The sequence below is a fragment of the Aythya ferina genome, assembly GCF_964211825.1.
Source record: "Aythya ferina genome assembly, chromosome: 1".
In the NCBI taxonomy this organism is placed as follows: Eukaryota; Metazoa; Chordata; class Aves; order Anseriformes; family Anatidae; genus Aythya; species Aythya ferina.
The window spans coordinates 57,839,071-57,860,707 of NC_140296.1; the positions used below are offsets into that span (position 1 = coordinate 57,839,071).

The window sequence follows — 21,637 nt, forward strand, 5'->3', positions numbered from 1 at the left end:
CCTCTGTTCTAGTGGCAGTAACTGGCTGCAATCTGTTGAGCAAATCTACATCTTGTATATACAAGAGAGGAGTGATGCATGTGTATTTATGTACATTTACAGCTGTCTATACATCAAATATTTGGCTTTAAAGTGGACTACAACTTTTCAGGTTTTGTACCTTGTTGCAGTTTCAGATTCTTTTGAGAGTGCTTGGTTATGTATCCACAGATTCCCACCTGGCTGGTTGGTAAGTTGCCCTTTTGTGCTTTGAAGAAGCCTTTGTCTCTGAAGAATTACTTTTTGCTCTTCAGTTACTTTATAGTGGCAATGAGAGGTTACCAACACTGTGCAACTGTCTTGTTTTCACAAAAAAAAAAAAAAAAAAAAAAAGAAAATCAAGTGGAAGTTGGTTACTTTATTGGTTGGAGCTCCCTTGACTAGATACCTGTTGCTGTTATGAAATCTTCTGTCCCCTTACGTCAGAGAGCCATGGTGCCCTGTGCCCACTTTGTGTTCCTGCTGCAGCTGTCAGGATTTATTACTGCTACTGGTGTGGGGATGTTGGCAATATGTACCACACGCTTTAGAGCTTTTCTATCAGGGACTGCCTGGCAGCTAACTGGGAAGGAAACTACCTGGCAAGTAAGGATTTTTGGTTTTTGGTTTGTTTTGAGTGCCATCATTGGAAAGCTAGTGGGAGAGATTCAGGTAATGTTGACTGAAATACAGTAGATGTGACTTGCCTTGTTCTTTTGGCTCTAAATTACTTTGTAACATTTTACCTTTGTATAAGTCAGTAACTGAGCTCTTCTGTACCTGTGGGCTTTTAGTTGCTGGCAGTACTCCTGAATTAATATGCTAAGGCAGACAGGTTGTGTACTTGAGTGTACCTTAAAGGGTAATTTTAGAAAGGAAAAAAAAAAACCTCCTATAGAACCCATCAAAAACAAAGGTGTTCCTTTAAAGGTGATTTTATACTGTTACATTGCTTGTACTTCAGAATACAAAGGGACTGATTATTAACCCATTATTTTTATCTTATAATGGGAAGAAAATTTGATTTTATATAGTTCCAAGGTAGATGACAAGCTGATGAATGTCTGTAACATTTACTGCTTTATGTCCCACTGGTTTCTAATGCTATTTGCTATTCTTAATATGGATACAAGGATTTTGAATTCTACCGAATTTGTCTTTTTCCCACATGATATTGTTGCTATTGTTAAGTTCATAGATGGACTTAAAACAAGCATACTCTATTGTATTTACATGCCATAGTAACGTGTAGAAACCAGATAAGTTATTTTTTCACCTTCAGATAGGTTAATGGCTGCTGGCACTACAGTGATAAGGTGAAACCTGGATGCCTTTTGTAGGGTAAAGTCAACAGAGTATCGTGTGTCCTCCCTAACAAGACAGGGTTGTTCTCTACTGTTCACTTTCATCCCGTGATTTGAGAGGTAGGTCTATCTAAGGCTTTGCACTGTGAGGAAGTGTCCTTGATATTCAGCCTATGTTTTTACTATTTTATTTTATATATATATATATATATATATATATAAAAATTTTTATTTATTTTTTATTTATTCTGTATATAATCATTGGCCGTTTGCCTTATTTACTTGTATCTTTGCACTATTAACTGTATTCTCCCTGTAATCAGTCCTGCAAAAATCAGTCAAATTTCCATATTACAGTGTAGGACTTAAAATTTTTCAGAGCACCTTTTTTTTGATCTTGTTTTTTTTTTTTTTTTTCTGTAAACTGTGTTTTTGTGGTAGTAAAATGTCAAGAATTTGAGGCTTTTTTTTTTTTTTTTGCTGTTCTGCAGATGCTGAAAATTATGTTGTTCTTTTTTGCTATCATAATGTATTACAACTTCTTAAGTTTTGCCTTGTGACATTCTTTCCCTATTATTTTTTTTTCTACTGAGTATGTAAGTCTTGTGTCTATTTATACACAGGCACATATGCATTCTGTTTTGCATGTTGCTAACAGCTCCTGCTTCCTACTTATTTTCATGTGCCACTTTTATTAACTGGTTGTTTCCTTCCCTTCCAGGCTAGTTAATTCAAGATCAGTGTAATTTTTCTTCTTCAGGTATTTGTTGCTACCTTCCCATTCAAACAATTATAAGCTTACTAACTTGACTTAATTTAGTTCTAATGTTAAAATCTCATAAAAACAGTTTTATCAAAGCATGCAATCCCCCTCTGAATTTGCTCACTTTTTCCCCGTCTCTAAGGGGAGAGCAGTTAAACTTGTTTGTAACTTCTGGCTCTTTTATGCTTTGAATACAGATATTTATGTTTCTATATGTTAATATAAGCAAATTATAGCATAACAAATATAAACTGTGTGTGTGAAGTGGTATGTGGGGAAAAAAATTAAAATAAAATATTTTAATTCATTTTTACCAGGTACGCAGGCTTCTGTTTTTCTGTCCCATGTCTTGTGGCATATTATGGATTTGACATCATCACAACATAATCTACATAATGAACTAATAAGAAAAACAGAAGGACAAGCAGGTAAAGTCATTATTACTTCACTATATTTTCTTGGTATACTTAGCTAAGTAGAAGGAACAAGGCATCTTGCTGACAAGCTATCTTCTCATTCATTTTTCCTGAAGAATTGTGTTTATGGCACTTGTACAGAAAATGCAATAGATAGCGCTGTTGTAGTATTCTAGCTATGTAGTAAATATCTGCTGTGCCAGCATACTTTGGTCCTGGCAGTTTCTATCAGTGACTGGCAACTTGCCCCAGCTATTTGCCCATGACAAGTTCCAGGGAATGAAGCTGTGGCTATGATCAGGCTATTCAGAAGAGGTTTGTTTGTGGAGTGGCAGTTAGGTGGAATCAGTTATTACATGTTCAGTTTCCATCTTGACAGCCCCAAGGCTAATCTTCAAATAACTTCAGGGACAGTTAGCAGCTTTTTTCTGAAGTGAGTTCATGGCTGCATATTTTGAAGATGCTGAAGCACCACGAGTAATCGCATCCTTAGGGGTGACCAGGATTAGAAAACATTTAGGACAAGAGTGTATTGTTTTGGGATGGGATCTAGTTATGCTACAGCTGAATGCCAAAGAAGGGTTTATTTGTTCTTTTTTTTTTTTTTTTTTTTTTGTAATTATTATTAAGATCTCAGCTGTTTCCTGGTCAAGTAGAGCTAAGCTTTTGGGGCTCAGCTATTCAGCGAAGCAAGGTGGTCCTGGGGGCCTTAAGAGACAGTGCTGTAGTGATGACTCTCACTATTTCGTCTGTGACCCCCCTCATCTCCCCTGCCAACAAAAAAGTTGTTCTTTTTAAATCTGAGTGATCTGGCTTTTGCTCTTTGGTCTTCAAATATTAAGAACGAGTAGTAAATTTTTTGAAAAGCGTTGATTCCTTGAAAGAGGACTTCTGTTAGTATATATTTAATTTCCTTCAGGCAGAGAAAAAAGAAATTTTGGGCATAACTGCGATGCTTAGAACTAGTTATTTGCTTACTGAAATCAAAGTTGGTTTGTTTTTTGAAGAGCAACACATGAATTCTAGTTTACCTAGACGTATTTACTTTTGAATAATAAAAGTACTAAAAAATGAATATATTCTGAATTGAATAGAATTAAACACAAAAATACATGTTAAGATATTTCTGTATTTCATAATGGTTAATGTGCCTGTAAAATAGGGAAAACTAAGCTTTGAAAAATGAAAACATTGATCCTGTTGACTTGTAAACAAAATTAAATCAATTTTTTATCAGAGCAGTATGTCATTGGAGACCTGAGAAGATAATGCAAATAAAGGTGAAACTCATGCTTCTAAAGAAAAAATGTAGGGAAGGAACATCATCCTAATTTGAAATTCTTATAATGTTAAGAGGCAAATTTGAATTTAATACGTATACTCTGAATAAGCCCACTGTATTTAGAAAGTGTAACTGTCATGTGCTGTAAGTCTTGAAATGATTTAAAAAAATAGTAGAAGAGAGTTGATTGAATTGATTTGCAATTTAAAAAAAAAATGCTCTAAAAATGTTACTTTTTCCAGAACAACTCTTTCACATACACTGGCAAGGGAAGTCCTTTCTTCCAGAAAGTTTCTATTGTTGTCTGCAGGGCTTTCTGTTTACTTTTTCCTGAGTCTTTACACATCTTATGACTGAAGTGCTAAGAAAAATAAGTCCCCCTGATTGTGACATTCTCTGGAAAGCTGACATCACACAAGAAGGTGGCTGATAGGGTTTGGTATGGATTGCAGTTACACAAAGCCTTGTTCAAGTGCCTTACTCTGGATAATTTTTTAATGCAATTCCCCTTGCTATTATGTTATCCTGACTTGAACGAAATGCTCAAGCTGATTCTATGCAATGACGCATGATTGCTGGGGGAATAAATATCTAAAGGTATAAATATTTAAGGCCAAACTATTAAAGACTGAAATATTGATGACTGCCATTACGTATTCTATAGTACACAAGAGGCCGAGTTAAAGTTGCACAGGTATTGCTATGCTTCTGCATGCTTGGCTTTCAGAATTGTAGTATTGATACTTCCTTCATGCAGGATTTAGGACAGTGAGAAGTGAGTCTGCATGTCATTTCTTAAGCTGTTGAACTATTAAAATAACTTGACTTAGGGGATATCAGATCAATGAATGCAAAATCAGTTGGTAGTGCAGAATCTTTAGATCAAACGCAGAAATGTATTCTGTTCAGCCATCAGTAACATCAGTATTGCTATCAGTGTTGATAGCAATAGCGGGTTGTTCTCTTCTTTGTTTAACAAAAGTTCAAAAGTTGAAGAAAATGAGGAGACATCAGTGGAAAATGGGACATTTTTTCAGTTTCACAGTTTAATCTGACACCAGGCTTTGGCATATTCCATTCCAGGTGTTGGAGGGAAATGTGTTGAACCTGCTGCATGGACACTTACCTGTTCAGTCATTCAGCCTGTGCCTTCCTTGTTTTCCTTCTTTTCTTCTTCCACATTCTCCATTTCCATTTTATTAACTTAACCTATCCAGTCTTAATCTGCTTTTTTTTTTTTTTTTTTTTTTTTTGTGATTCTTGTTCACTTTCTCTGCATGTTCAGAGTCTGAGCTCTTTGTATTTGCTATATCCCTACCCCCTTTTTATTCACTGCCCTTCCCAGCCATCTTCTGTTATCTCAATTGGCTTGTCACAAGTTCTTTAGGTTACAATTCCTTATTCCTGCACATAGTTCCTATTACTACCAGTTCCCAATTTACAGATAGGTCCTCACCCAGTCTGATCTTTCCTGGTGCCTTTATCCAGTCTGTTCTCCATCACACCTACATCATTAGATGCCTCTTTTCTCTTCATTCCTCTCACAATTTCTCTTGAGATCACTAGCTTTTACTCTCCTTGGCTAAACTTTTCTGAGATCAGATTCTACCATTGCCTCCTTCATTTCTTGGGAACCTGAATTACTTTGCAACAGTTGTATTATTTGCATTCACCCCAGAATAATTTTATATCTGAGACAAAAGGAGGAGAGAGAGTTTGCAAGGCGTACTTGTCCTTGATACTTCGTCTCACTTCACTTGGCTGGGGCCCAGTTTTTAATCCATAAATATCTGAGAAAATGCTGACCTGGTAACCTTCACATATCTTCCAGCGTTTTATAAAAGACATGCTCCGTCTCCTCCCCCTGCTTGACAGATGTCCTCATTGATGGCAATTCCTGCCATCAGTTCAAGTCTCTGGGTAAAGTCCAGAAAGATGCCTTAAATGGGACATGGTTGGAATTGAGGCAAGTGAGAAGCAGCTTAACCCTGTAACTTAGAAGTTAAGATATTCAGCTGGGAAGAGGGAGTGACTTAGTGTCTTGTTCCCACTTCCTGGGTTACTTCTAAGGACACTTTCTCTTCCACTTTTGCTGACCATTTTCCACTGACTTCAAAGACTTTGCTATGAAATAGGAAAAACATCCTGAGAGCAGAGCATAGAGCCCAAGCCTGCTTTTTCACAGCTGAGTGTCCAGTTTGTAGCTGGGCTTTTTCTTGTTTGTGGTCCTTCTGTCCATGAATCTTGCAGTCTTCTTTTCATTATGGCCCACCTTTAATGGTGGTGGAAGGAAGGGGATCCATCTGATTCTGCAGGGTAGCCAGGTGTGAATTTGAATCCTTCTGAAGAAGGCCCAAAACTCAATTTCTCTTTTTTTTTTTTTTTTTTTTTTTTGAGTGCTTCAAATGCTAAACCATTCTTTATATAGAGGACTTTGCAATTAACAGTGCTGGTTAAAAAGTCAGCCTATTTATATTATGTTTAAGGACTTTTTTACTACTACCTACCTTCCCTTCTTTCATCCCCCTCTTTTTTAGCTTTAAACTATATATCTGTATTGAACAAACAAACAAAATCTCTAATTCTAATATCAAAAAACATTTATATATATACACACACGTGTGTGTATGTGTGTATATATATATGTGTAGTATGTTTGGAAGTAACACCATTAGTTAACTTTTTTTTTATGAGCCAGCAGAGTGCCCTGGCAGCCATGAGGGCCAGCCACATCCTGGGGTGCATCAAACACGGCATTGCTAGCCTGTCAAGGGAAGGGATTGTCCCTCTCTGCTCTGTGCTGGTGTGGTCTCACCTCAAGTTCGGTGTGCAGTTTTGTGTGCTCCAGTATAAGAAAGACATAAAATTGTTAGAGAGTGTCCAAAGGAGGTCTACAAAGATGGTGAAGGGTCTAGAGGGCAAGGTATATGAAGAGCAGCTGAAATCCCTTGGTTTGTTCAGCCCAGAGCAGAGCAGGCTGAGGGGAGGCCTCATGGCGGCCTGCAGCTCCCTCACGAGGGGAGCAGAGGGACAGGCGCTGAGCTCTGCTCTCTGGGGACAGCGACAGGACCCGAGGGAACGGCATGGAGCTGGGGCAGGGGAGGGTCGGGATGTATATCAGAAAAGGTTCTTCACCAAGAGGGTGGTTGGGCACTGAAACAGGCTTCCCAGGACAGTGGTCACAGCACCAAGCCTGGTGGAGTTCAGTTTGGACAATGCTTTCAGACACATGGTCTGATTTTTTTGGGTGGTCCTTTGGGGACTCATGAGTTGGACTCAATGATTCTTGTGGGTCCCTTCCAACTTGGGATATTCAATGATTCTATGATGTTAAAAATACCTTTTCAATAAATTCACACTTTTGCTATCTTCCAGAAACTTGTCTATAAGCTCTTTTGTCTGAAAGTAACAGCATTCACATAGTACAGGAAACACGAGCTATAGTAATTCGATTTAAAACTTCTCTGTTCCTTTTCTTTTCCCCCAGCAAGTAAACCTGCTTATAATGAAGGCATTAGTAAACTTTAACAGAAACTTTCATGTCTGTGGGTAGAACAGAAGTTGGTGGCAACGCTCAAGTAATCAAAGCATGAATCAACTGTTTAGAGAAATCTGTAATATATTCTTCCCTCTCAGCCATGTGCCCATCTTTGGTTTTCACATCTTTCCCCTTAATAGTAGTTGTGTTTCAACAATAAATAAAATATTTCTCAACTACCTCACAAAAATGTCATATGTTTTCATGCATTGATATTTTTAGGTTACTTTCAGCTCTTTCTTCAAAGAAATTTTTTAGAAACCCAGAGTTATTGCTGGGGAAAATTGGCAGGTATTTTGCTGGAGTCCTTTCTCTTCCACTGTCCATGGTATATGGAGTCTTCTGGCATGTTTTTGGAAGAAAATAGGAACTCCAACTGCACAAAGCCATTTTGAAAAGGCAAGGTAAGAGATGTGGAAGGTTAGGTTAGACAACAGTTTATGGTATCTAAATTACTCATCCAGATCCTTCCTACCTATTAGGAAATTGTCAGCCTTTTATAATATATGTTAAACCATGCAACTTAAGAAAACAGCCTGCTTCTGTAGTCAAAGGGAAATCATTTACTTATCTTTATCAAGTAAATAGCTGCTGACCATAGACCTGAAGATGTTTTTGATGATGGACAAACACGGTTAAGTAATAAGGGAAGTACTCAGCACATTTGAATTCATTATGTGTTCATGAGTCTGCCTACAGTACTTCTATTTGCAGCCTTCTAATGGCTTTAGATGTCCTGTGACTTACATGAGGCTGGGATATCAGTGGTGTAAATTTCATGTTGAAAAGGCACCTCTCAAACCTGGATAAATACATAGACTAGCTCCTAGAGAGTATACCCCTCTCCTGTTCTTGTCTCCATGTACAAAGTGCATTTTCTCTCTTGGCTGAGATGAGGCTGCCTGTGGGTGGCAGTTTTGTATTTCTGCATTTCAAAGTATGAAGTTTCAAGCATTATATTACACTGACGTAATACCTCAGATTAATCGATATAATATACCTTGTCATTGCCATCACTTCAGCAGGTTGAGCATGGAATGAACGTACTGGAATACCTATACTCAGTTACCCGATCATTGCTGTCTTTGTAAGTAGGGATGAAAACAGGAAAAAAATAATAATGTAGTTTAGATAAGTGAATCTTCTGGAACAGTACTTTGCTTTATGTTCTTAGAAAGGTCAAGGTTACATCTGACTTAAGAAGGGCATGGTTAAATTTCCCTCCTGTCTCTTTCCTTTAAGGGTCCTTAGGCTTCAATGGAATGGAGTGAAATAGATGGAAGGAAATGAAGATACTTAAGTGCTGTCACCTGGAATTTGGGGACTGTTCTGTGATTCAGGACTGTTTCCATGTATGTTTCCAACTGTATGTTTCCATGGAGCTATCTGTAATGTTTATGAGACCAGGGCTTTGATCCTGAGATATCAGTAGCTCAGTAAAAAATAGGAGGCTTCAGAGCCCCTTAGATGTGGGAGCTAGTGTACATTTGGGGTAAAGTTCTTCTGAGCCATTGGAAATACCAAGATGAATTCACAGGGCTACATTTTGAGGTTTCCCATCATTATAATGAGGTTACTCTTCTCCAGTCATCTCTTACAGTTGTGGAACTAGTTGCAGTTCTGCTCTTACTGATCTTTCTGTGGGTGTCTTCTTGGCACTGGGATATATAGATAGCTATTTTATATTTTTATATATTCATGTAACATATATGTGCACATATACATGTAATGTATATGCTATATATATGAAATACATCTGGAATTTTTACTTTGGATGTCTCCAGCTGTGTGTGTCCATGCTGGAGAGTTCTGAGGAAGCCTGGCTACCATGAATTCATGGTACTTTTTACCAGGTATGTCAGTGCAGGTATCCTCCTGTGTTCATCAAACTCAGAGACAATTGCTGAGAAGTCTTAGAGTAACCATGTATGTGGTTAATCACAGCTGTTGATACAAGGTTGTCAAGATACTTGTTAAATACAGTTCAAAATGCTAAATCTTAAATCTGATCTCTGCAGGTGAGAGCATATTGCTTCTGAAGAGGGGGAGAATGTGTTGCTGTAGGGCTGAACTTTGTCAGGTCAAGTTCATGCTGAAGGCTTGGATTTCATTCCTTTTGCCAGTTGGAGAGGATCCATCAAAGCAGGAGAGAAGCAGAAGATGGTTGGGTCTTATTTCCTTTGCATACACACTTACCACCTTGGGCTGTGACACCATTTGACCTTAAGAAAGTATATAGGGTCAGGCCAGCACTTAAAATAAACTAATCTATGATTTTTCCCCTCTGTAAATTGTTTTTGGTAACTCACTGGAAGAAACTATTCGTTTACAGATTAATGCTGTCCTAATCCATTAACAAAGTACTCAGAGGATGTTTTGATGCTCTGTGCGCTATTTGTGAGTGAGTTGGAGAATTGAGATATTGACTGCTAGTATAGTCTTCACAGCTTCCATATGGAAATGTCATTTTACTTCCATTTGTTTTAAAGCCACATTGTAATTCAGATTTCTAGACAAATGGTATCAATATACATTTAATTCTAATTCGGCCCCTTTGTCTTTGCTGCTTTTCCTGCATTTTAAGTACCATTTAATGGTGTTGCCTTTGCTTCCTTTTTATTCAGTGCAGAATGCATTAAATTAAGTATCATTCTTTATGCGGAGATTTAACGTATGCTAATAATTGATGGAGGGTACCATTTGTAAACTGAATTTTAAGATTACTGTTTCCTAATGGAGCCGTGTACTACCCAAGTACAATTTTTATGTAAAAGTGGTGTAAACAGAATAGATGATTACGTACCATATTTCTAAACAAGTACTATTTCTACTCATTCCAAGTAAACAGTGTTCAGATAAAGTTAGCCTAAGGCCCATTCTTGTAATTTCCTTCATTGATAAAGAAAAAGATACTGTAATTTGCAGCTTGTTTCATTCTGACCTAGACTACATTTTTGTTGTCTCTCTCTGCATTCCCTTCCCCGCTTCTCCATCTCAGTTTCAGCAAAAATCATGTCCTTTTCTTTCTTTAGTTTTTCTGCAAGTATGAAACATTTTGTCTGACATTTGAATGTGTCAGCAAAATTCTCTGGTTCCCTGCATGAGATTCTGAGGCTTGTCACGCATTTCTGTAACCAACCTGCCACTAACTTCAGAACTCCCGTCTTCCACATGATTTATTATGTCTCTTTGGAAAACTATGTTCACATTTCGGTTATAATAATGATGATTGCTTTGCCTTTGAGAATGATGTTTACACTGTTTTCTTAATGGTGTCTTTGATGTAGCGCAAGATTGTATGTCAACAGTGTGAGATTCTCCTTCTGCCCTCATATCAACTGAAAATCAAGGGTGTTCAAAGAACACGCTCCAAAGACATTAGACTTCTATGATAAACATACCTGAAATATTTTCAAGGACTCTCTAAGTCATTAACCTATTAGGGAGAAAGTCTTATGAAACTATGAAGTTCAGATCCTGTTTCAAGAAGGATTTGGGGCATCTATAGACAGGAATTTCTTTGTGAACAAGAACAATTGAACAATTCAAGGCCAGAGGTGTGCTATTTGTTTCATTAACAAAAATTATCTGAGTCTCCCTGTGTTAAATGAATAGGGTCAAACTGTCTCTTCTAAATGTAAATAGGTGGAATTCCAGTGGTTTCTGTGCTTATATTCATAAGCAAAGAGATGAATAGACTGAAGAAAATCATTCTATGTTTATACAGTGCCTCTATAAACACCGTGCCTCTCCAAATCACAATGGAAGAGTGAGGGCAACCCACTCAAATCCAGGTAAATGAAGAAGGAAGGAACCAGTCCTAGCTGACTTTTATATTCCAATATTTTGTTATGGGTGCTCGAGTAATATTGCTGGAAATTGGGAGCTGGGTCAGAAAAGGCTCCTTTTCTCATCTGACCTTTTCCACTGATGACTCAGCTCTTGCAATCTTTAAATATCATTAAAATCATTGAGTCATTACTCCAGTTACCTTCCTGAACAAGTGAATAAGGACTAACACAGATGAACAATTCCAGGAGAGTAACTTCCTATCTGCTATTTACATCTAGTACCAAGTTTGGTCAAAGTAGAACCAGCAGAACGTTCTCAATGTTTACAGGTATTAAAAGACTTCATTGTACTTGGATTCTGCCTACACTGATAACAATTTTCTTCTTTCACAAAACATGTTCTGCTAGTTTGTTATTTTTCTGTTATGACTGCTCTGCAAGCAGTTATACAAAAAATGCAGAAAATAGAAGAATGCTTTTTGGAGTGTGAAGGGAGACTTATGTGAAAGTAACCAAATCCAACTAAAGATTTTGTAATTAGTCTCCTGGTCCTGATTAAATTTCTCATGAGGGCCTGTCTTCCATATGTCTCTGATGAAACAAATACTCTTTTTGATTTTCCAGAATAGTATTGTGGAATTATTCAGGTTGGAAAAGGCCTCTAAGATCATCTAGTCCAACCTTTAACGTAGTACTAAAGTCTACCATTAAACGATGCCACTAAGTTCTAAATCTAAGTTTCTAAATCTAAGTTTCTTGAAAACCTCCAGCGGTGGTGACTCAACCACTTCCCCGGGCAGCCTATTCCAATGCCTAACAGCCCTTTCCGTGGAGAAATTTCTCCTAATATCCAACCCTAACCTCCCCTGGTGCCACTTGAAAACATTGCCTCTCATTTTATCACATGGTGCTTGAGAGAAGATCCCAGTTCCCACCTCTCTACAACTTCATTTAAGGTAGCTGTAGAGTACAATAATGTTTCCCCTGAGACTTCTCTTATCCAAGCTATACAACCCCAGCTCCCAGCCACTCCTCATAAGACTTGTTCTTTAGGCACTTCACCAGCTTCATTGCCCTTCTTTAGACACACTCCAGCACCTCGATGTGCTTCTCATAGTGAGGGGCCCAAAACTAAGCACAGTATTTGAGGTAAGGCCCTACCAGAGCTGACTACAAGGGGACAAACATTTCCCTTGTCATCGAATCATAGAATGGCTCAGGTTGGAAGGGACCTTAAAGATCATCTAGTTCCATACCCCCTGCCATAAGCAGGGATGCCATCCACTAGATCGGGTTGCTCAGGGCCTCTTTTAACCTGGCTTTGAACATCTCTAGGGGTGTGGCATCCACAACTTCTCTGGGGAACCTGTTCCAGCGCCTCACCACTCTCACAGTGAAGAATTTCCTCCTAACCTTTAATCTAAATCTCCCTACTTTTAGTTTAAAAATTTTCCCCTTTTTCCTGTCACTATATGATTGAGCAAAGAGTTGCTCTCCATTTTTTTTTTATTTTAAGTCCCCTTTAAGTACTGAAAAGCTGCAAAGAGGTCACCCCGGAGCCTTTTCTTCTGTAGGTTGCATGTCACTAGCTCTCTCAGCCTTTCTTCATAGGAGAGGTGCTCCAGGCTCTTGATCATCTTTGTGGCCCTCCTCTGGGCCCATTCTAACAGCTCCACATCCTTCTTGTGCTGGGGCCTCCAGACCTGGACACATTATTCCCAAATGAGGCCTCACAAGGGCAGAGTAGAGGAGAACAATCACTTCCCTCACCCTGCTGACCACTCCTCTGTTGCTGCAGCCCAGAATACAGTTGGCCTTCCAGGCTGCAAGCGTGCACTTCAACTCAAGTCAAGCTTTTCATCCACCAGAACCCCCAAGTCCTTCTCTGCAGGGCTGCTCTCAATGAGTTCTTCTCCAGTCTGTGCTCGTGTCTGGGATTGCCCTTGCCCAGGTGCAGCACCCTGCATTTAGACTTGTTGAGCCTCATTAGGTTCACGTGGGCCCAATTCTCAAGCTTGCCCAGGTCCCTTTGGATGGCGTCCCTTCCTTCTTCATCAACCACACCACTCAGCTTGGTTTCATCTGCGAACTTGCTGAGGGTGCACTCAATGCCACTGTCTACATCATTGATAAAAATATTAAACAGTACTGGTCCCAGGACAGACACCTGAGGGACACCGCTCATCACCAGCCTCCACTTGGACATAGAGTCATTGATCACCACTCTCTGTGTGTGATTTTCAAGCCAATTCCTTACCCACTGAATGGTCCACCCATGAAATCCATATCTCTCCAATCTGGAGACCAGGATGTCATGTGAAACCATGTCAAAAGCCTTAGAGAAGTCCAGGTAGATGACATCGGTTGGTCGATAGTCCTGCTGGCTATGTTATTTCTGATACAAGCCAGGATGCTGTTGGCCTTCTTGGCTACCTGAGCACACTGCTGGCTCATACTCATCTGACTATTGACCAATATACCCAGGTTCCTTTCTGCTGGGCAGCTTTACAGCCTGCATCATTGCCTGGGGTTGTTGTGCCCCAAGTGCAGGACCTTGTACTAGGCTTTGTTGAACCTCATGAAGTTGACCTCAGCTAATCAGTCCAGCCCATCCACATTTCTCTGCAGAGCCTTCTTACCCTCAAGCATATCAACCCTTGTGCCTAACTTGGTGTCGTGTGCAAGCTTACTGAGGGTGCACTCAATCCCCTTGTCCAGATCATTGATAAAGATACTGCAGAGAACTGGTTCAAATATGAGCCCAGGGGACACCACTGGTGACCGGCTTCCAACTGCGTTTAACTCCATTCACCACGACTCTTTGGGCCTGGCTATCCAGCCAGTTTTTAACCCAACGAAGCATACGCCAGTCCAAGCCATGAGCAGCCAGTTTCTCAAGGAGAATGCTGTGTGAAACGGTGTCAAAAGCCATATTGAAGTCTAGGTAGACCATATCCACAGCCTTTCCCTCATCCACTGAGATGTCATCTTGTCACAGAAGGAGATTAGGTTCAACAAGCAGGACCTGCTTTTGATAAACCCATGCTGACTGAGCCTGATTGCCTGCTTGCCCTGGAAGTGCTGCGTAATGGCACTCAGGATCATCTGCTCCATGAGCTTCCCTGACACTGAGGTCAGACAAACAAGGCCTGTAGTTTCCTGGGTCCTCATTTTCCAGCCCTTCTTGTAATATCTTCCTGAAGGGAAGGAAAAAAAAAAAGGGAGGGGGAATACAGGAGGAGGAATTGTAACTGTTACATAAACTTCTCCAGATATCTCACCTGTGGAAATACCAAAGGAATAAGATGACCAAAGATTTAAGTGATGCTATTAATTTGTGGATTTGGGAGTCTTCTTTTGGGAGTGTGGACAGCTTATCCTGGGTAGGGAGCAGTGGCTTACAAACTCTTAATAGTGTAAGTGCTGTGGAAACCTTAAGTAGAAAGATTACTGACAGTATAAAAAAAAAATAAACGGGAAATATTTATTGAACACTGGAGGGGTAGCTGTAATAATTCTAAAGTTTTATAGATCTTTTGGCAGGAGCTTTGTAAGTTGAGGCTTAATAAGTTAGGGTTTCTCAATAAAACTGAATCCAAAACAGATGTAAATGGAAGAAGAATCAAAAAAAAAAAAAAATAAAAAAAAAATTGAGAGGTAAGAGAAGAAATAGCTTTTTACTTTCATAGCTAGTGCTGATCACAGAACAAGATCAGACTGCTCTAAGCAGTCAGAGAATATTAAAAGCAGTCTAGATCTAGTATGCCTGGACACAGGATGGTAAATTAAATACACTTATGATATTTGTAATAAGAAAACCTCATATTATTTTTTCATAAGAAAAGATGAATTTGGCCCCAGAGCAGCATTTCTCTGGCACTTCACTCATGTTTGTATAGTTTCCTGCTGGCAGGCACAATGACATATGCACTTTCTCTCAACATTAAAGGCTTGCAGAAGATGTAATGTGCTGGCCACATACTACTTAGTTCCTGACATCTTAAAATATCATAGTTTCAATGTTAAGGCTATTTATGTTACCTTTATAAAATTATATTGTATAACATTCTTTCTAGTAGTATATATATAATCTTATTTTTAATTTTGCTGTATCCCATGACTAGTATTTTTCCCAGTCATTTATCGGAATACCATCGCTTTATTTATTTATTAAAAAACAAAAACAAACAAACAAAGACACACAAGAAAACCCAAAACTTCCAGGAAAGAGGGTGAGAGAGAGAGTTGTCTCTCTTCAATGGTTATGGCAATAAAAATACCAAAACATATGGCAGAGCAAATGACAGCACTGGATTATGTCTCATGACTACAGTGATTTGAGGGGGAAGAAAATGAGTGGAATCATCTGTAGTGCCAACAGCTGCCATCCATGCCATACTGAGTGGTTTCTATAAATTTACTGATGGATGGTAGACCAAGGTTTTTTATGCTGATGATAAATCAAATGTTTTAATTTTAATAGCCAGTGGGTCTGCTGTTTCTGTGCTACGTTATCCAGATGTTGATATCTGTGATTTGAATGGTAACTGGGGGCTTGATAAGGGAACTCTGGTTTGGAAAAGATGGTAACCTAGTTGTCAAATCTCTAGCATGCTTTCTAGGAGGTGCAGCTTGTAAACATGTTTTGCTTTAGCTAATTTGCCAAGAGATCGTATTTGGCTGTGAAAGCAAATTTACTATGAAAACTTGGAATGATTCTATAGTTTGTTAAGAAAATGCTTTGGAGAGCTTCATTTACATGTTATTTACAACATTGTGGTGGTGTGGCTTTGTGGGATGATGGCAAAACTGAAGCTGGCTTGGTATTTAGCTAAAAACGAATGAATCCTCTCCTGTAAAAGAGTTGTCCTGGATTATGTTAGCTATCATAAATATCCTTCACATAGCAACAAGGATGGCATTCAGGATATCAAGCCAACTGGAAAGAATCCCTTTTACAAGGCTCCGTTTTGGGTGGGTGGATAAGCTTTCCTGACAACAGTAGTGCTTTTTCTCCTGTCTGTCATAATTTGTGTTGCTAGGATCTTGTGACAGACTTTTAAATGATATTGTGGTTCCTTTTGTTTACTGTCAAAAAGAACCATAATGTGGGGAAAATGAACAATAAATGGATATGGATAATAATAATAATAATAATAATAATAATAATAATAATAATAATAAAGTGCAGGCACATGAGACCATGAGAATAAATATTCAGGTGGCTGGCTGTTCTTAAAATGGAAAAAAGTTAAAAGAATTTCTGTTGGATTGCTGAATTGGAAAGCAATATATGGTAACATTCCACTTCTTTTCTTCACTTTTTCTGAACTTGGCTTCTTCAGCAAAACAGGAAAAGATTGCTTTATGTAGTTATAAACTGTAAACTTCAATTGGAATTCAGGAGACTTCCCATGTATCATGTTAAACATTAATGGTACAATGCATTTTTATTCACAAACATAATTCAAATTCCTGCTTCCAGATCAGCTTTTAAATATAAATTGGTAGTTTCATTTTCAGCCCTCTCAGTCCATTTGACCTTTTGTATTTGTGCTTTCAGGGGAAAAAGAAGATGAACAGATAGTTGCAGAAATCATGAGAAGACGTTTTTTTCCTACTGTTATAACTCATAAGGCCTGGGAAGGCTTTCACTTTGCTGGCCATGAGATAAGGATTACAGAAGCCACTGACTGTTATGGGGCAGTTGTCTGGCCATCGGTACAAAATTTACATTGTATTGTTATTTTTCAGTTTTGGAGTATTCTAGTACTTTTTATTTATTTATTTATTTATTTTTCATGATAAATGTTTTGTTGCATGTCGTGAAACCAAGGAAAAGTTTCTAGGCTTTCTCTGTCTCCATTCTGCAGCCCCCAAACCCGAATTTAGCCTTGTTTCCCATGTATTCTTGGTTTTCTGTGTATTCTTGGTTCTCAAAGCTTAAATGATTATTTCTTGGTTGTGCCCCTGTCACATTAGATGTGTGCTCTGATGTCCCTTCCCTCTTCTGCCAAAAACTTTTGATCCCTCTGGCCAATTAGAAGCAAACTTTGAAGGAAATATGGTGGTCCTGAGATAATTACATTTCTGAACATTTCTTAAATATTTGGCTATATAGCAAGCAGATCTAGGTTGCAGAAACAGTTGTGATGTGAGCTCACAAGGTATTAACACTCACACAAGCTATTCGACCTACTCACATGAAAAACAAATTTACCCTGTGAATAGGCGGCCATGGGAAGAGATTCACTCAGAGCTTCCATTTTCATAAACAGCAAGACATCTGTGTGGGAGTGAACCCTTGTCTTCAGGAAATATCACTCATGGCTCTTGATATCATAGAATCGTAGAATGATTTAGTTTGGAGGGGACCTTAAAGATATAAGAACTATCAACATATCTACCACAGAAAGAACATTCTCTAAGGTTTTGAACAGGTGCAATACAGCTAATAGTCTTTGAATAGCTAATTTAAAAGAATTAAGAGTGAAAAAAAACTGCTGCAGCCAGGGAGGTGCCATGATACACTATTGACACTTGTAGTAGTCAGAGAACTCTGAAATGGGAAGGATCTCTGGGAGCTCCTGTAAGATGGAGGGGACTAAAACCCAAGAGGCTTCATTGTTGTCCCTACAGTATCAGCCTGTGACACTGTACTATTTTTGAGAAGTATGGCCATAATTCAGCCAAAGAGTTAGCATAACCTGCTGCTTTGAATTCCAAACACTTTTCCATCTCTTAGCAGAACTGGACAAGTCATTTACACAGTATCTCTTAGCAGCCTCAGTGCATGTCTTCAAGGCAAGGTTGGCTGACTGTCAAACATTCTCATTCAGTACAGCATCTCAAGGGCTGTACTGAAAAGCATGAAAAGCATGTTTTATGTTTATTTTTATTTTATTTTTATTTTTTTTTTCTGTGAAAGTTTAGTTAGTTTTGCTGTGGAAGGAAGGCAATTCCTCTCTGTCTCTTCAAATTCTCCCTTCCTCTTCCACCCTGAACTATTTGAAATCTGAAAAATGTCAACCAGATGTGTCAAGAAGGCAGAAACTTTAAAGAAAATAAAGCTTCTGCATGATTCATGGAAAGGAAGTTGGGTTACATAGGTTCTGTAACAGCAGAATATGGCAAGACACTGAGAGAAAAAATGGTATTCCTAATATATGGAACTAACAAGAAATCTTAATAGGATGTGTTTTAGAACGTCAGGCAATCGTCAGATACAATTTGTAGGAACCTTGTGCTCACAAGCTTATTTCTATTTCACAGCTTTGCTGATTACGAGATATCTGCAAGTTCATATAAAAGACATTGATTTTTGGTCTGAGTTGAGGCGGAAAGCAAAAAGTTTGAATTTCTAACACTTACTGAATCAATATTCCTTCTGCTGCTTTCCTTCTATTTCTTATTCTGTTAAAGAATAAGAAATATTCTGTTTAAGAGCTTAATTTTGGAGTGCCAAACTGAACCACTTATAGTTGTCTTCCCAAGTGGTCATCTGTACTGCCAGATGATGTGGCAACCAAAACACATATTTGTCAATGGAGACTATGAAATTTTCCAAGTGTGGGAAACAATAAGTGGGAGAAGCTGGAAACTATCTTTGTGAGAGGAATGAAAGTAGTGATTGGTATTTCTACACTGGTCAGTGTGAGACAGGACAGAAAAGCTGGAGAAGATTCTTAATCACAGTTTATGAATGCATATGTAAGGAATCAGTTGTAGAGTGCTAAGTGGTTTTGTTTGCTAGAAAGATTTGTTATGCTTAACAAAGCACACATTAAAACTGAACTGAAAGCATAGGGGTAAATCTATTGGCCCCTTTTGAATCATTATGGTAATTAATTATTGTTAGTAATAATTACCTATTGGAAAAGTCTATCAAGACTTGTGGATTTTCTCTCACAAGCAGTACTTATATCAAGAAGTCTTTGTGAAGGACACGTTTTAACTCAACCAGAAGTAAGTGCAGTTATAAGCAGGAATTGCTGACTGGAATTTTACAGCTCATGTTATGCAGCGTGACAGATTAGATAATTGCAGTCATTCCTTCTGGCTGTAATGCTTTGCAAGCCTATATTGAAGCATGTAGCAGCATTTATTTTGTCAGCCTATAGAGCTCAAAGATCATAGTGAGTCGTGATCCTTTCAGGACAAGGTTTGAATGAATATTGCTCATTTGAGAAGGCATGAAATTACAAAACATTTTTTGCATTCTTATAAATTACTGTGCATATTTAGTGAAGGTTTTTATTTCATTTATTTGTTCAGTATATTCATGGATTCCCTCCCCTGCAGGCTCTTGTTCTGTGTTATTTTTTGGAAACCAATTCTAAACAATACAATTTGGTTGACAAAAATGTGATTGAAATTGGAGCTGGAACTGGGTTGGTCTCCATAGTAGCCAGTTTATTGGGTGAGTATATACCATTGCTCCTGTGCTCTTGGAAACACCTCTAATATGAATACTGGAGGGCTCAGTTCCTCTAAAACACAACTGTTTGAAATCTAAGAGAAAGAAAAAGTGAATTCCAGCAGGGTTGCTTGGAAACCTGTTCTGTTATTTTCGGCTGTAAAACTGTAAATTCATGGGTGCAGTAAAGGCAGGTCCCTGTAGATGATGTTGCCATTAGCAATGTCAAGCAGGGGACCAAAATAAGAAATTAGTGACCTGACAAGATGTCAGAAGCAACAGGATGAAGCCAGATGCAGGCATGACCAATGCATCACCTTCCATTGATCGAACATCTCTTTGATGCCAGCTCACTTCCTTTGCATTTGTGTTCAGCATTGCCTTTGAGCAACTGATCCTTGAGTTTTCTGCTACAGACACTGTTGCATTTTCTCTCATAGCAGCCTGATCTTTGTGTAGAGTAATCCAAATCAGCAAGTCCTGCATTTTAACTGAATTTTAGCTTTCAATAGTCTGAGAAAGCTTCTTTTTTTGTTGAAGGGAAAGAACCTGAGGCAATACCTAGATCTCATGTTCATTCTGGAGTTAGTAACTGGCAATCTTCAATCCCTAATCTCTCACCGTACTTCTAACCAAAATGATATCAAGACACAGATAGTATTTGATTTCTCCACAACCATGCCCAGCTGCATTTAGATGGCAAACTGTAGAGTATAACTACTGTAAACCAAATATTTATTTTAAGCATGATGTCTAAGAGCTACTGGGAGCTGTTACAGTGTTCTGTTTCCCCCAGTGAGAGCTACCAACTAAAATCAGTTCCTCGTACTGTGTGTTTTGAGAATGGGCTTTTACTCAATATTGGAGTATATTCAAAGATTACATTTGTTTTCTCCGTTTCACAGGTGCACTTGTGACTGCCACTGATTTGCCAGAACTGCTGGGAAACCTTCAGCACAACGTTCTCCAAAATACAAAACTGAAAAGCAAGCACCGGCCTTGTGTGAAGGAGTTGTCTTGGGGCATTGATCTGGAAAAGAACTTTCCCAGAGCTTCGTGTCACTTTGACTACATTATGGCTGCTGATGTAGTTTACCATCATCCCTTCCTGGATGAGCTCCTGCTAACTTTTGATCACTTGTGCAAGAATGACACTGTTATTCTGTGGGCTATGAAATTTAGGTTGGACAAGGAGAACCAATTTGTGGGCAGATTTCAGACACTATTTGACTTAGAGGTGCTTTCTAATTTCCCTAGTTTGAACATCACGTTGTATAAGGCAATGAGGAAAGGCAGGATGAAAGTCAGACCTTCCAAACTGTCTGTCTGAAAAAGAGTTGCATGGGGGCAACAGTATCAGCTCTTCTGTAGCTTGTTCTCTTTTCAATAATTTCCATGTTAGCAGCTGCCAGTACCTGCATGAATTATATTTTTAGAGAAAGTTAAAATATCAGATTTCATCCCTAAAGAATTGCTAAATTCATCTTGTTGTTAGTTTTATACACAGAAGAAATGTATTTCTGATGCTTTCTTGACTTTTATGTGCTAAATTGTCAGCAGTAATAACTGCCACAAGTCTCAGTATTATATCTGTGGGATGTGTAATGAATATTTCCAATGTCTTTCAATTGCAGCTTTGAACGGTGTCTTACAAGATCAACCAATCATCTGAAGATTTACCACAGTCTCAAGTTTTGTATTTAAAAGTTGTGGTGTTAAATCTCATCTTTCCTCATGCCCACTACAGTGTGTAAATCCTTCCTTTAAAGAGCCTTTACAGGAGATTAAGTTAACTGAAAGGAAAAATGGGAGAAATACTGTCATAATAAAATGAGAGAATATATTGGTTACTCTGATTTAATGATTATGCTTTCCTCCCCTTCCACTTTATATTTAGATTCAGGGATTATTCAACAGACAGCTGCACACATGAGGCAATAGGGAGTTAAATGTTTTGTTGCTTGCAAAAAGGTATCGAATAAGAATAGTATGTCGTATCCACAGCTCCCCTTTGCAAACATCTGAAATTCTTGGAGGTCTGCCCCTCCGAAAATAGACCATTATCTGGAGCTCAGGGAACAATGGAAAAACGACAGTGGCCATCAAGAG

General features: G+C 38.5%; 1 protein-coding gene across 1 annotated transcript; it reads left to right on the plus strand.

Moving 5' to 3' along the window:
- Positions 1–582: 582 nt before the first annotated feature.
- Positions 583–21,384, plus strand: LOC311436819 (protein-lysine methyltransferase METTL21E-like). Its single transcript, XM_084519317.1, has 7 exons — positions 583–624; positions 1,301–1,442; positions 2,044–2,082; positions 2,403–2,513; positions 16,676–16,833; positions 19,414–19,531; positions 20,434–21,384. The coding sequence occupies exons 4-7, from the start codon at positions 2,447–2,449 to the stop codon at positions 20,856–20,858; spliced, it is 768 nt and encodes a 255-aa protein (XP_084375443.1). The 5' UTR covers positions 583–624; positions 1,301–1,442; positions 2,044–2,082; positions 2,403–2,446; the 3' UTR covers positions 20,859–21,384.
- The last annotated feature ends 253 nt before the right edge of the window (positions 21,385–21,637 follow it).

Excerpts from the sequence above, each read along its gene's own strand:
- LOC311436819 (XM_084519317.1), top strand. The coding sequence starts at position 2,447 with ATGGATTTGACATCATCACAACATAATCTACATAATGAACTAATAAGA. Across the intron at positions 2,514-16,675 it reads AAAAACAGAAGGACAAGCAG|GGGAAAAAGAAGATGAACAG; the intron begins GTAAAGTCATTA and ends TTGTGCTTTCAG. Across the intron at positions 19,532-20,433 it reads CATAGTAGCCAGTTTATTGG|GTGCACTTGTGACTGCCACT; the intron begins GTGAGTATATAC and ends TCCGTTTCACAG.